The sequence below is a fragment of the Nomascus leucogenys genome, chromosome 16 (genome assembly GCF_006542625.1).
Source record: "Nomascus leucogenys isolate Asia chromosome 16, Asia_NLE_v1, whole genome shotgun sequence".
Lineage (NCBI taxonomy): Eukaryota > Metazoa > Chordata > Mammalia > Primates > Hylobatidae > Nomascus > Nomascus leucogenys.
In genome coordinates, this window is record NC_044396.1 from 76,068,364 (window position 1) to 76,084,758 (window position 16,395).

At 40.8% G+C, this 16,395-nt stretch overlaps 2 protein-coding genes across 2 annotated transcripts in view; one reads left to right on the top strand and one right to left on the bottom strand.

The window, feature by feature from the left end:
- FER1L6 (fer-1 like family member 6) overlaps positions 1-16,395 on the top strand; it is a 162,898-nt gene that overhangs the window by 50,700 nt on the left and 95,803 nt on the right. Inside the window, exons 13-16 of the mRNA XM_030795069.1 lie at positions 3,652-3,772; positions 6,836-6,936; positions 11,327-11,417; positions 15,228-15,347. Coding sequence (XP_030650929.1) covers positions 3,652-3,772; positions 6,836-6,936; positions 11,327-11,417; positions 15,228-15,347 — 433 coding nt within the window. The remainder of the gene's footprint in view (positions 1-3,651; positions 3,773-6,835; positions 6,937-11,326; positions 11,418-15,227; positions 15,348-16,395) is intronic.
- LOC101178978 (putative uncharacterized protein FER1L6-AS1) lies at positions 7,036-9,417 on the bottom strand. Its single transcript, XM_004090804.2, is given in 3 exon segments — positions 7,036-7,110; positions 7,682-7,873; positions 9,268-9,417. Coding segments are annotated over 3 exon segments (417 nt in total).

The window sequence follows — 16,395 nt, forward strand, 5'->3', positions numbered from 1 at the left end:
GTCCTTTTGTTTTTGAGCATTCCCTGAATTTTCTAAACCCTGTCCTTCCATGGGCCTTCCAAGAATCACCTTCTTTGGGGTATTTTTTTGGTTTGCTGAAAGCCATACTTGTTTATCTGTCGTTCTTCACAACACCAGAGAGAACCCCAAATTCCTCTTTAAACTTTATTCTCAAAACTGAGGCCATCAGTGAGTGAACAGCGGGATCTGCAGTTCTGGGGGACTGTTCTGAGACTACTCAGAGGTACTCTGCATCTTTGCACTGGGGCTAGGCAGTGAAGACATTCTCTACCTTGATGGATTAGCCATTGTTGACTATTGGTGGGGGTTTCAGGGGAAGATGGTAAGGGAAGGGTCTAGGAGGAGATGAGAAGTCTCAAAGCATCCTTGGATGCACCTCATATCAGTGCTGTCCTGCTGGCTCAAGGAGATCAAAATAAGTCATGCTGGTATTTTTTTGGTACAGTTGGGCTTTCTATACATTCTTCAGTCACCATATTGAGGCTCTGTCTATATAGTGGCAAGCCAGGGAGGCAGCAGCTGATTTGGAAAATTCTATGTCTATAAACAACCCCTATACATGTGTGCACATATATGTGTGCATGTACACATATATATGAACACACACTATTTGTTGCCCCCATTAAAATGTCACCTTGGATTTGTTCTGGGCTTTCCAGTTTTGCAAAGCACATGCATTCACATGCAGCTTATTTACTAGGCTGGAGCTCCGGAATGGGACTAGAGAATAAGATATCCAATGACAGGTCATCATGTGATGACCCAAAGTCACAAGGCTGGTCAGCCATTTAGACTGGCAGTCTCCTCTTTCCACAAACAGCACAGCACCTTGCCATCTGCTGCCCTCCAGCTGCACTGCAGTTTGCCTAAGAAGCCACAGCATCCTTGTCTATGTAGACACACTAAGACTAGGAGGTTCCTGAGAACCAAAGAGACAAAGGTCTTGAACATCATTAGCACAAAATGACCCAAACCAAAGAAACCTTGAGACAAAGCAAAATTTGGGGTGGGAATTTATCTATCTGCAGGATTCTTAGTGCAATAATTTTTAAAGAGATAAAATAGAGCAGTTTGGTTTCTAAACTTGTTTTTGTTCTCCTGCTATGATAACAACCTCAGTTTCTGCCAAAAACTTACGTGGCTTCTCTTCTGAGTAAACACCTGCGGGTCTGTTTTCTGCAGAACAGACCATGGGGCACCTTCACTAATTTTACTGTCTCCTTCAGAGGAAATTTGTGTGGAAGAGCTAAAAAGAATAACCATCCACTCTTTCAGGCTGAAGTTCTCTTTAGCTTTTTGGAATGAAAACAAAGGTCGGTTGGTCTCTCTCTCTCCCCCCTATTTTCTAGAGGCTTCTTCCTCCATATGCCATCCTGTCACACCAATTCCATGGACTTTAGCCTTCTACGGTTCTCTTCACACAGTCCCAGGTGTTTGGGAAAAAATTACATGGGGTTTGGGGGAAAACCTGGTCAGAAAAATAGCTGTCATTAGGCAGGGAACTTCTTCAACTTTTTGATATATTTCTCCCCACTTAGCTACCTCCACACCCATCCCCTTCCTTCTTGGAATTAAAATCTATAAATTAACTGCTGCTTTTCTGTCATCTCTCTCACACTGTTAACTGCCTCTTATCAGCATGCTCACATTTCCAACTGCCATCTTTAAATATTCCTTCTGGCTCCACGGCTTCCCCTTTTAGCTACTTTGCTATCCCTCCTGTCCTTTTTAGCCAAGCAGGTAATCTACTAGCATTAATTCCTGGCAACAAAAAATATCAGATGAATGGATGGAAGAAAAGGATGGAAGAAAAGTGGATGGAGGGAAAGGTGGTTAGATGGGCAAGCCATGAAATGCCAAAGTTTAGTATGGGACACATGCCTTTACCCTCATTGATAGTATGATTATTTTTTTACATTTCTCTAGCAATTTCAGCTTATATAATGCACTTACATCTGTTATCTTTTCTAAAATTGCTTTTTTCCATAGGTTTTGGGGGAACACATGGTATTTGGTTACATGAGTACATTCTTTAGTAGTGATTTGTAAGATTTTGGTGCACCCATCATCTGAGCAGTATACACTGAACCCAATTTGTGGTCTTTTGTCCCTCCCTCCCTTGCCACCCTTTCCCCTCCAAGTCCCCAAAGTCCACTGTATCCTTCTTATGCCTTTGCATCCTCATAGCTTAGCTCCCATTTATGAATGAGAGCATATGATGTTTGGTTTTCCATTCCTGAGTTGTGTCACTTAGAATCATAGTCTCCAGTCACATCCAGGTTGCTGCAAATGCCATTAATTCATTCCTTTTTATGGCTGAGTACTATTCCATCATATATACACACACACACCACAGTTTCTTTATCCACTCATTGACTGATGGGCAGTTGGGCTGGTTCCACATTTTTCCAATTGTAAATTGTGTTGCTCTAAACATGCATGTGCATATCTTTTTTGTATAATGACTTCTTTTCCTCTGGGTAGATACCCAGTAGTGGAATTGCTGGATCAAATGGTAGTTCTACTTTTAGTTCTTTAAGACCTGAAACTATAAAAATTCTAGAAGATAACACTGGAAAAACGCTTCTAGACACTGGCTTAGGCAAAGATTGTATGACCAAGAACCCGCAAGCAAATGCAACAAAAACAGAGATAAATAGGTGGGATTTAATTAAACTAAAGAGCTTTTGCACAGCAAAAGTAACAGCAGAGTAAATAGACAACCCACAGAGTGGGAGAAAATCTTCACAATCTATACATCTGATGAAGGACTAATATCTATAATTTACAAGGAACTCAAATTAGCAAGAAAAAAAATCTCATCAAAAAGTGGGCTAAGGACATGAAGAGACAATTCTCAAAAGAAGATATACAAATGACCAACAGACATGAAAAAATGCTCAACATCACTAATGATCAGGGAAATGCAAATCAAAGCCACAATGCTCAAAATGCACAAATGATCAAAATGCACAAATGCAAATCAAAAGCACAATGCTCAAAATGCACAAAGCCACCTTACTCCTGCAAGAATGGCCATTATCAAAAAATCAAAAAATAATAGATGTTGGCATGAATGCAGTGGAAAGGGAACACTTCTACACTGCTGTTGTGAATGTAGACTGGTACAACCACTATGGAATACATTTATTATCTTGGCTTTCACACATGCTTGGCACATAGAGACTAAAAGGGGAAAGTTACTTTTCTTCCTGTTTTCCCTCTCTCATTTAAAACCATCCTCCCTCTGCACTCCAGCCTGGGTGATGGAGCAAGACCTTGCCTTTTAAAAATAAATTACTTACTTAATTAAATTAATTAAATAAAAATAAAGCCGTCCTTCTTGAAAAAGGCCTGCCTAAAAAAATCCCACCCTGTAGTGATCATTTTTAAGCTGTATTCTGGTTCTGATGGTAGCTGTTAATACCTCTCCATTGTAGCCATCTAACTGTTCATTGTTCATTGCTCACAGGTCCCCAATTATAGACTAATGATGGTGTTAAAAGTTTGATAGTTTTGTCACCATGCCTCCGAAGTCCTGCCCAGAACATACAAAACATTAACATGTGACTTGGGTTGCCTGGAAAACACTGATTACCAGCTAACTTCCAGACCTAATTGTTTTCACAGGAATTACAACTATTTGCCATTTGAGGCTAAGAAGCCCTGTGTCTATTTCATCAGCTCTTGGGGAGACCAGACCTTCAGGCTGCACTGGTCCAACATGCTGGAGAAACTGGCAGACTTCCTGGTAGGTGACTCTGACAGGTGATAGATTAGAGAATTGGGAAAGTGGTGGGGGAAGGGATTTTTAAAATCCACCTAGTAGAGGATGTTGACCTCAGTTTAAATACAAATAAATTGAGGATGCTGCATTTGGAGGGCGCATGGATCCTACCATGCAAATCTAGGGGAATGAGACCACATTTTGCAAAATCCCTGGACTTGAATCAAACTACCTGAATTCAAATCCCTGCTCTGCTTCTGGCTGTTATAGGATCTAGGTATGGGCTGTTTTTCTAATCTCCAGAGGGCAGGAGTTGACAACTTTCTCACAAAATTGATAGATCCTGGCTTCAACTAACAAAAAATCCTAAGTCCCAGGCATGGTGGCAACTGCCTACAAGATCAGGCCCTGCCTAACTCTATAGCCCTATCTTTCCTAAGTTCTTCCTCCCTTACTTTGTTCCAACTACACCGGTCTCCTTTGAATATGTTGAAAAAACCAAGTTCCTTTAAGCCTCGCAGGCACCACCATGACTTTTCCTCTGTTACTTTTCCCCTCTCCAGTCTTCTTATAACCTAGCCAAATTCCAGGGCTCAGTTTCAAACTTCCTCAGGGAAGAGTCTGACACCTTCTACCCACTTATCTTCTTACATAACACCCTGTTTTGTTTTGTTTTGTTTTTGAGAAGGGGTCTTGCTTTGTCACTCAGGCTGGAATGCAGTGACACAATCAAAGCTCACTGCAGCCTTGACCTTCTGGGCTCAAGTAATCCTCCTGCCTCAGCCTCCCATGTAGCTGGGACCACAGGCATGTACTACCACCCCTGGCTAATTTTTAAAATATTTTGTAGAGATGGAATCTCACTGTGTTGCCCAGGCTGGCCTGGAACTCCTAGGCAATCCTCCCACCTCAGCATCCCAAGTAGTTGGAACTACAGGTGCACGCATGCCACCATGCCTGACTTTTTTTTTTTTTTTTTTGTAGAGACAAGATCTCACTATGTTACCCAGGCTGGTCTGGAATTCCTGGGCTTAAGCAATCCTCCTGCCTCAGCCCCCAAATTGCTGGGGTGATAGGCATGAGCCATTGTGCCTGGCCAACACCCTGTTCTTTTCCTTTGGACCTCTTATCTTACTTTACAATATATTTGTGTGTTTATTTGTTCAATAACTATTTGCCACTGTTTCTATAGCATTTAGCATAATCCCTGGCACCTGACAGGGACTAAATAATTACTCAGGGAATTGAATGTCTGAAAGTATTTTATACTGTAAACAGTGCCAATCAATATCCAGTCAATGCTAGGTTTTCCCACCTGAGCCCGAGGAGGGCGAGAAAGCTGGGACCTCTGTTTCTCTGACATCTTGCACCTCCCCTTTATAAATTCTTCTCTCCTACTCCCATGTGCCCACTACTCCGTCCCACATGCCTTACCAGATCATCCTTGTCTTGACCCTCCTGTTCCATTAAAACCTATGCTAAGTCAAGAACAAATTTCTCTGTCCCATTTGCTTTATAATCCTTGTCTCTCAGTGTGTAAAACAAAGTATTGTCTCTGACCATGGGGATTCCAGGCAACACAGAGATAAACTCTGAAAGTGGTCAGGAGGCCTAGTCTGGGATCACAGCACATGGAGGTCACAGACTGTCTTGGTTGAGCTGGTCTTACTTCTCTTCAGACAGAACAGATCGTTTATCTCCAAGAGTCCTGACAAAGCAAAGCAGAATTTTTTCCTAGAGGCGATAGTGACATTCATTTCTAATTCCTTTCTCAGTGTTGGTATCCCTGCCATGCTTGGCATATCATGGCTAACCACCATGAGAGACATGACTGAATGTTTAGTAACTACCAAGTACTGTTTGAAGATATTCACACTCCCTATAGTGTTGTAGGTGGGTTCTGTTATTATTCCATTCCACAGATAAGGAAATTGGGCATAAATGGATTAATTCACTTGTAAGTGATAGAGCCTGGATTTGAACCAAGGCAATCTGACTCCGGAGCCCAAATCCTAAACTATGCCACAATGCTTCCTATTCTTATAGTGAAGGCGTAAAGAGGGGAACATATGTCCCCAGGCACCAGACTTTGGGATATGGTAGAGAATATAGTTTCGTAAATTCTAGCAAACGACTAGTAACACATATACTTCTCCTTAGGTGCCATTTTCCTCCAGGCCACTAAATAGGATTCTAGAATTTAGGCCCAAAGGAAAAGTGTGATTATTAAGTATACAAGCATAGGGCCATTGCCATATACAATCCGTCCCATTACGTGGCCCAAAACTCATGTAATCAGAAGAATGGGGAACCCTTTAATTTCAGGGATTATTCAATATGATTATATCCCTATGTAAAAAATTGATTTGAACATTACTTTTGAAGTTTTGGGTAATTGTATCTAATTACTCTACATTGTTAGCTATTTCCCACGTTATTAGGTTTCCCCAGAGGGTAGATTCTAAATAAATGGTACCATTAGGGAATGGAACTATAACAGAAACAATGAGTTTGAACAGTATGGGAGAAGACTTGTATGTGGACCAATTCCACTTACTAAAAGAAAAGTTCAAAGTTAGAATGCAGCAGCATTTTCCAATTCAAGTACAAGAAAACTAGTCCCACATGCTCTGCAGCCCTTTTGAATGAAACCCTGCAAAGCCTGCTTTTCTCTGTTATTTGACCTCCTTAGGATGATTTTATATTTTGGCACAGACACAGATTATTAAATGAATGATGTGCAAGTGGGCTTGGATGCATCAGAAGTGAGTTTGGAAAAGAACCTTGTTTGCAATGAGCTGTCTGACAATCAAAATATTTACTTAAAGATAAGCTAATGACTGTGTCTTGCAAATGCCTGCAGATCTATTATTGAAATGAGAGTCAGCACATTGGCTTGATACTATACAAAAATAAATCTCAAACCTCAAATACAAAAAAAAAAAAAAAAAAAAAAAACTAGATAAATCTTCCTTCATTTCCAAAACAAAACAAATAGCTGTTATTTCTAGTACATTACAATTAGTATCTCTACTACCAATCTCATTCCCACAGCCTCATCTCTCCACCTCTGTGGTTTGTTTTCAGGAAGAAAGTATAGAAGAAGTGAGAGAATTGATCAAGATTTCACAGGAGGCACCTGAAGAGAAAATGAAAACAGCACTCAGTGACTTCATCAGTCAGAGCAGGTACTGGGAGAGACAGCCGGCATAGGCGGAGCTGAGCTTTTGTGGACTCAGCTTTTAATTACCTTGAGAAAAGTAGTCAAATGCATTCAAATGGGTGTTTTAGAGTGCTGTATTCATCTTAATTTTGTTCAGTAATTTCACTCGTGCTTGTGGACTAACTACTGCTTCTTGACACTTAAACAACTCAAGCATAAATCAAAGGTGGGAAAAAGCAAAGGAAAAGACTTACTGCAGAGACTGTAGGAAACAAGAAAAATGCTAGTCGTGTTAGTGCACCAACATGGTGCTGTGCATGTGGCAGACACTTGGCAACTATTTGACACTTAGATGGTCAGAAGACTAAGCTATTAATATATAAAATACTATTGTAGGGCTGAGGGAAAACATCTCTTCTCTGAAGGCTCACTGAAAATCAACTATTTTCAGTGAAATATACTATTCAGTGAGCCTGAATAGTATATTTCAATATACTATTGTGGGGCCAAGGGAAAACCTTCCCTCCCCTCTCTGAAGGCTCACTGAAAATCAACTGACAGAAAGAAGATTAATAGGAGAAAAGGCATGCAAATGTATTAACGTGCACAGGGGAGAATCACAGAGTGATTACCCGGTGCAGTACAGAAGCTTATATATAACCTATAACCTTCTTCAGAGGGGACGGGGGAGATGGAGAATGTAGACAGTTCTTTTGAGGGACAGTAAATCACTAGGAAGAATGAATGGACCAGGGAGATGGGAGGCCGACCTTAGAGGAAGGTTAGGGATGAAGCTGCACAGGAACACAGGTTGTCTTATTTTTTATACGAAGTCCCCCAGGTAATCTCTTGGAGCTGTCCTTAGAATAGATGAAAAGTCTTTCTGGGCAGATGATCATTCCAGTCTCTTCTCTGTTGGTTGATCTTTCCTGGTTATTTGATGAGATCTCTAGGGAGGGAATCTTAAGACAATCACATTTAAGCTTTCTTAGTCTGATAGGAAAATTTAAAGAGTCTCTGTTGGTGCTTTGGAAAAGAGAGTCAGAGAGACAGGGAGACATGGAAAAGGTCAGAGAAAAACCCTGGTTCTGAGGCTTATTTCTGAGGCCTTGCAATTTTCAAAGCACTCAGCCTGATGAAGCACCATATTTTGGGGAACTGTTTTCTGTGTCCCAACACTACGTAATGAAATTTTTATACAACATATTGAGTATCAATTAGTAACCCTTATTCTAGAGGGCAGACAATATAATAAAAGATAAAAAATAGGGTACATAGTTAGTTATTTTTATTGAGAAACAAATTTCCCCAAAAGTCAGTGGCTTAACACCATAGTTATTATCTCACTGTTTCTGTGGGTCAGGGGTCCAGGTGTGGCTCAGCTGGGTCCTTTGGGTCAGAGTTTCTCCCTGGCTGCAGTCATATCAAGGTTCCAATGGGATGGATTCACTTCCAAGATCACTCACGTGGTTATTTGCAGAATTCAGTTTTTCATGGGCCATTGGGCTGAGGACTTCAATTTCTCACTAGCTATTGGTTGGAGGCCACCCTCAATGCTTTGCCATGTGAGCCTCTCTAAACTGCCTCTCATGACAGAGCAGCTGGCTTCATTAGAGCCAGCAAGCACAAAGAGTCAGAACATCCCAGCAAGACAGAAGTCAGAGTCTCCCATGCCTAGTCTTGGAAGTGACAGCCCATCACTCTTGACTGTTCTGTTAGAAGCAAGTCACTAGGCCCAGCCCACCTTCAAAGGGAGGGGATTACACAGTGGCATGAAGTGCAGGAGGTAGGACTCACTGGAGCCATCTTAGAGGCTGCTGACCCTTTAAGGAAACAACTTGGACTAACCCTTGAAATTAAGTAGGTTAAGATTTGAGCAAATATGAAAACTTGTCATAATGGAACTAATGGAAAAGGAGTGGAAATTCATCTGATGAAAGGCAGGGAGTAGCTAAATTCTGGTGTTCAGCTTTTTAAGTTCTGCCTCCCCAGTCTCTCAACTACTCAACAATTTTTACTTCACAAAAAAAGGAAAGAAAAGAAATAGTTTTTGTTTCTTGTTTTTCATTATAAAAGCTGTATATATATATATATATATGCTACTCCTGCTGTGAGCTGTTTAGTGCCACCTGCAATTCCCTTTAAGCATTTTAAAAAGCTTCACAATCCATACTTTTAGAAACTGTTTATGAGCAAATTAATAGCTCAATAACTTCTCTATGTTAGGGGTTTACTTGGGACGATAGTTAATCATTCCCCCTTTTTCAAGTTTACAACCAACCGAAAAAAATATTAGGATAAGACAGAGATAAAAATGTTAGTTTTATATTTGGAAAAGTTAGGTTTGAGAAAGCACCTTGAACCCGAGGTCAAGGCAAGCTTCCTGTTCCCCTGAACTGTTCATGGCCAAGCAGCTCTCCAGGGCTTCTCCCTCCATCTCACCCTTGCCGCTCACAGGGAGAGGGCACTTGCCATGTGACACGTGAAGGTAAGGGAGAGTGTCCATAGCCAGCAGACAGGCTGGGTCTGAAAGATGAAGAATGAACAGAAACATGTGCCGTGGTCATTTACCCCAATGTTAACGAGGAAACAAATTATTTCTCCCTGTGGGGAAAGGAAAGGGATCAGAAGTGATTATGTCTACCTGCACTGATCCATTCTGGAGAGTGAAATGGAATTCCTTCTGCCACAAGAAAAGGCAGGAATTGGGGCAACAAGATTCCCTCCTCAAAATATAATCCTTTTTGTTCTTTTTAAAAAATTCAAAGAAAATGTAATGTTACTAGTGTGTCCAAGGAGGGTTTCTGGTGAGGCTTCCAACTGCCCGTGGGTAGAGCTTGGTGTGGGACTTTGGGCTGGGTGGTGTGGCATCTTAGACTTTCCTTTTTGTTTCCTTTATAATTGATTTTTTTCATCAGAAGTGCTCATCACTGAAATGATCATGCTTATCATTTAAAAAAATACATATACCCAGTAGGAAAGCTCTTCTCAATTCTCTCTCCAATCCTACTCTCCAGTGAGAAGAGTTTGACTTGTCCTCCTGGACTTTTTTCTGTGCGTTTGGAAACATACTCCCTCATGTACACACTCATAAAGTGCCATATTTCTTTTTTTTTTTTTTTTTTTGAGACGGAGTCTCGCTCTGTCGCCCAGGCTGGAGTGCAGTGGCGCAATCTCGGGTCACTGCAAGCTCCGCCTCCCAGGTTCCCGCCATTCTCCTGCCTCAGCCTCTCCGAGTAGCTGGGACTACAGGTGCCCGCCACCACCCGGCTAATTTTTTTGTATTTTTAGTAGAGATGGGGTTTCACCGTGGTCTTGATCTCCTGACCTCGTGATCCGCCCGCCTCGGCCTCCCAAAGTGCTGGGATTACAAGCGTGAGCCACCACGCCCGGCAAAATACCATATTTCTTCACAAATAATATCACACATTTGCTCAGCCGGTTGCCTTTTCATTCAGCAAAATATCACAGGCATCTTTCTACAGGTGCACATAATAGATATCTTGAATATTCAATTGCATATATGTGCCATGATATATTTAACTAGTCCCTAATGATATTTAAGTTGTTCCCACTTATTTTGCTACTATGAACAGTGCTACAATACATATGATTGTGTAAACATAATCTTGTCAAATTGTTCAATTATTTTTGAAGGGTAAGAATTCTAGTGTAATTTAGTTTAATTTTGAATCAAATTTAAATTTTGATAGGTGCTATCAAATAGCCTCTAAAACACTGTAAGAATTTATACCCACCTTCAATAGAGTAGAAGAGTGACTATCTCCCAACATGTTCGCCAACCTTGAATTTCATTTTTATAGGTAAAATGTTATTAATTTTAATTAGCATTTAAGTTATCACTAGTGAAGGCAATATCTTTTTTCCCCAAGCGTTTAGCCCATTTACATTTTTCTTCTTGAATTGCAGTCACAATCTTTACTATTTTCCTATTTAACACATTTTTAACTTCATCTCCAAAAAATGTTACTACGCAGTCTTTCCTATTATTTTTAAACGGTGGGGACACATCTAAGTATTGAATCTAAAATATTTGTTTTACATACAACTTTCAGCAAACTTTTGGTGTGTGTCAAATTTGTAAGATGAAGGAAAACAGTATTTTGTCGGTTTTGTTATGAATTTTTATAGCAATCACAATGGATTGTACTGAAAGAAAGTGGAAAAAAATATCTGTTCCCCAAAACTAATGTTGGGTCCGGGCATCATTTCCAGTTCTCATTTTGTCTCTTGGAAAAGTTAATACATAGTTGCTTAATCCTAAATTAAAAATACTGGTTTTATGGCTTCAAAAGCTTTCCAGTGTATTGCAGAAACAATATTCGCAAACCTCTGGAATTATATAAATGGATTTTCACTAAGTAGGTTTCAAAATTGTTATTCTTGTCTTATAGTGCTTTTATCTCTGAAGCAGAAAAAAAGCCCAAGATGTTGAACCAAACCACTTTAGATAAGAAGCGACTTACGCTCTGTTGGCAGGAGCTGGTATGTGAAAATCTATTTATACTTTGTGGACAGAGTTAAAAATAAACCTCACGGATGAGGCATGGGTCACGGACCAAATGAGGATAAGGTTTAAAGGTCATACATTTTTGGGATGCAGAGACAAGAGTGAAAAGGGAATATTAAGTTGGAAAGAAATGAACATTTATTGAAGGTTTATAAGGATGAGCTAGAAGCCCACTGGTCCTACTTCCTACTCTGATGGAGAATAGGTGACCTCTTGCTCATTTTCTTGACCTTCATATTTTGTTAAAGGCGGTAGACTCGCTTGACCCTCTGACTCACTAGTCAAGAGATCAAAAGAAATAACTATGCTCCTTGACTTCAGGTTCCTCTTATTGAGAATTGTGTTAAAATTTATAAGCGCTTCTTGAGAGCAGGTCAGTAGTTGTTACCCCTCTGTGTCCTGGGAACCTGCATGTGCTAGGTGCCTAATGTTGCCCAGTTCTTCTTCAGTGACTGGTGACTAGAATTGCCAGACCAAGTCAGGCCCTGGATTATCTCCATTGGAAATGTCAGTCCCAGCAAGGGCACCAAGGGACATTTCATGTGAGGCCAGGATAATTCTGCAAAGAAAAATTACTCAGTGCTTGACTTCTCAGGGACATTTTAAAGTATGAGGGGGCCTCAGAGAGATTAAATGATTTTTTCTAAAGATCACAGCTAGTTACCTGTAATCCAAAAACTAAAACCCAGGTCTCCTAACTCCTCATCCATCCTTCTTCCCAGAATGCTTCTTTTCTGTCCTCTGGAACATTTCAGGGAGGCTAGATTCCCACCATCAATAAGATCTTCTTCCTATGCTGGCTTTTCTCAGCACCTCTGGCTGAAGTGCTATCTCTGCAGCTTCCCTCTACTTCATGTTTTCTGCAGAGTTCTGTCCTCACATTGTCTGACAGCCCTTGGCCTGATCATTTCAATATCTTTTTTTAGTGGCCTAGGTCTCCCTCCTCATCCTTAGACCTGCATTTCCAGCCTCCTAGTGGCCATCTCCATGCTTATCTCATATGACTCCAAACTCTGTGTATCCTACTGAGCCCATCACCTTATCTCAACTTGTTCCATATCCTGCATTGGCACCGCCAGCTAGACTTACTGCTCAAACAAGGCTAAGCTTCAACATTGGCTCTTTATCTCTCACCTTAAGTAGTCATTTGAATACTAGGTGCTGTAGATTCTGCCTCTTAATGACTCTGGAACGAACTCCACTTCTTCATCTTCAGAGTCACTGTCTAAACTGAGTTTCTTAGCATCTCTGTTCTAGAGTATGGCAAAAGTCTTCCTCTAATCCATTTTCTGTATTACAACCAGCATGTTCTTTTTAAAACGCAAGCCTGATTAGATCATTGTTGTTTAAAAAAAATCACTGGGTTATCTCAATCATTCATAGGATAAAATCTAAATCTCTTTTGCATGATACATTGGGGTATTTACTATCTGGTCCCAACCTAGCATCCCAACCTTATCCGTCTTTAGTTCATTCCCATGTATCTATGCTCTGACAATTTTGAATCCTCGATGATTATGTATATTCACATGTAACTGTTCCCTCTGTCTTCTTACTCTCTGACAAATTCTATTCACATTTTAAAATTCAGCTCAAATGTCATATTCTCCAGGTAACCAGCTTTGCCCCTGTCTAATACCACAGTGCTTCATACATTTTAATTATGTGCATGTATTATTTTCACCTCACCAAACTGTCAATGTCTCAGGGAAATAAAGCATTATTTCTTCTCCCTGTCCCAGACCTGGGCTCCAAGCATAGTGCCTGGTGTACAACATTAGCAGAGGCTTCCTATGTGCCACACACTCCTCTAGATGCTGGGAACAAAGCTAGAAGAACTCGGTGCTTGTCCTTGAGGAATTTCTAGATTGAGTAGTTCATTCATTCCATAAACATTTATTTAACACCTATGTGCCAGGAGCTCTGTTAGACACTGAGCATACAGTAAGGACAAGACAGAGGAGGCCCTTGTCCTACTGAAGTTTACACATCAATGTTTAAGACAGAAGATAGACAGGTAAACAGAAAATACATAAAAATTATTACAGATTGTGATTCAAAAGGAAATTCTAAGAAGCCACAGGGATCAGGAAAACATGGGGAAATGTAATACAGTGGTGACATTTAAGTTGAGGCCTGAAAGATGAGAAGAAACCAGCCATGTAGAGTCTAGGAAGAGCATTTGAGCAAGAGGAAACACCAAGCATACCAGCTAATATGGTTTGGCTGTGTCCCCACCCAAATCTCATCTTGAACTCTCACGTGTTGTGGGAGGCATCTGCTGGGAGGTAATTGCATTGTAGGGGCAGGTCTTCCCATGCTGTTTTCATGATAGTGAATAAGTCTCATGAGATCTGATGGTTTATATAGGGTAGTTTCCCTGCACAATCTCTCTTTATTTGCCTGCTGCCATCCATGTAAGACGTGACTTGCTCCTCCTTGCCTTCCCCATGATTCTCCCCATGAGTCCTCCCCAGCCATGTAGAACTGTGAGTTCTCCGTTAAACCTCTTTCCTTTATAAATTACCCATTCTTGGATATGTCTTTATTAGTAGCATGAGAACAGACTAATACACCAGCTTTAGGATGGACAAAGTTTGTCATGTTCTAGGGATTCTGAGGACCAGTGTGCCTGAGGCACAGTGAGCGAGGAAGGAATATTACAAGATGAAGCAGACAGTGGCATGGCCAACTCCCACAGGGCCTTAGAAGTCACTGAAATATTTTTTTTTCCTAAGCACATAAATGTGAGCTGAACAAATGAATCAAAATAAACACTTTTGGGTTTTCCAACCACTTATACTGAGCTTTCTGGCAGCATTTCTCATACAATGTCTTCTTGGTCTGAAAGCAGCCACCACACCTCTGGGAAGAGGTGGTGAGAGTGGTGGTTAAGCATGTAGACTCTGGATGCAGCTGGGGCCAGCTCTGGGTCTGCCATTCAGTAGCTGCATTACTGCTTCCTCAGCTGTAAAATGGGAAAAATAGAACCTACCTCATAAGGCTGTTATGAGGAGTAACAAAGGATTAATACAGTGGTTAGAATGTTGCCTGGCACAGAGGAACAGCTCAGTACACCTTAAGCTGCTATTATCATAGTAGTTGTTGTTAAGTATCAGAAAGCCTGTGTATTAGTCTGTTCTCACACTGCTAATAAAGACATACCCAAGACTGGGTAATTATAAAGGAAAGAGATTTAATTGATGCACAGTTCCACATGGCTAGGAGGCCATGGTGGCCTCCAGTCATGGTGGAAGGCAAGGAGGGGCAAGTCACATCTTACATGGTGGCAGGCAAGAGAAGTGCCAAGCAAAAGGGGGAAAAGCTTCTTATAAAACCATCAGATCTCATGAGAACCTTACTCACTATCACAACAGCATGAGGGTAAATACCTCCATGATTAAAGTACCTCCCACTGGGTCCCTCCCATGATATGTGGGGATTATGGGAATTACAATTCAAGATGAAATTTGGGTGGGACACAGCCAAACCATATCAGCTTGGATTCAGGTGCTGGTTAATAAGCCATGTGACCTTGATAAGCCTGTGGCCTTTCTGGGCTTCAGCTTCTCATCTGTCAAGCAGAGGTGAAAAGATATTACTGCCTCCATAATCCTGTGAAATTTCCACCAAGGAGGCAGCGTGCACGGTGGCAGACCCTGGAACAGTCCACGTGAGTGACTCAGTGTGGAGCTCACCAGGACCTTCAGGTCTCTTCAGCAACAGGACGCTGCTTGTTGTCCAGATCTCTTGAAAGACCCACACTGACTCTTGTCTTGTTTTAGGAAGCAATGTGCAAGGAGGCCAAGGGGATCATTCAGCAGCAGAAGAAAAAGTTATCTGTTGATGAAATGATTCATGAAGCCCAAAACTTTGTGGAAAAAATCCGCTTTCTTGTTGATGAGGTAACTGACTGTAAAGGCAAACCTCATTTGGAAGGTTAGACTGAATGTCTTCCAGGGAGGTTTGAATGGTTGGTACGGGTGAAATATGAATCAATGTTTTTCTCCCCAGCCCTAGTGGGCTACGCAGGCACTCCTAGTTTAGAGAAGAGATTTTTAAATTAAACCAAACAAGTACAGCTTTATTGATTTTTTTTTTCACAAAGCCTGAACATTCGTCAAAATAAAAGGCACATTCGCTAATGGGCTCAAGTGAAGTCAACATAAGCACAGGAACTTTGATAGGTTTTCAACTATAAAAGGATTTAAATTCGTGCCCAGTAAAGGGCACGGCAGCTTCTGATTTTAAAGTTAGTTGTAAACAGTGTCTTCTGGTGACTTCTAGAATGACCTGTTTAAAAACAGCCCTCATATTTGCATCTGTCAGATACTGACACTCGTTCTTGAAGCCTGCAAATGTGTAGAAACTTCTAAAACAGAGTTTTACGTGGGAAGATTTCAGGGAGAGAGATTTACTGCTTCTGTTTTTCTTGACAGTTGTAGTTCTTGTTGCAAATCAGTCATTCCCTGGAGGCATATTACTCAGTGAGACAGGCAGTCAGCAGACACAGGAATTTGAATAAGCACTCAGAAGAGAGAAGGGATGTCCTCTTCAGGGATTAGTTATAACTGATCACTAGGGATTGGAAAGACAGAGCATCTGCTTCCAGTCCAGGAATGTCAAACCCTTGTTTATAACAATATACTTCCTTTTTGTTTTGAGAGTTTTGTTTGTTCAGAAATGTGCATTTCAAACATCCATAACATAATGGGCCACTTGGCATGGAATTCCACTGTTCCTATCTTGATTAATTCAACTTTAAAGTCTAATTTCCTGTGCAATTCAGCTGAGTTCCTGCTGAATAACCACTTAAAATGGAACTAAAATATTTTGCAATCATATTATAGGTACACAGTTCCTTGTAGAAATACTTGCCTAAGAGCAAGTGTAAGGAAGGTCATTCAAAGATATTCATAGATTTTTGTTTTTGTTGTTTCATTTGAATATTCT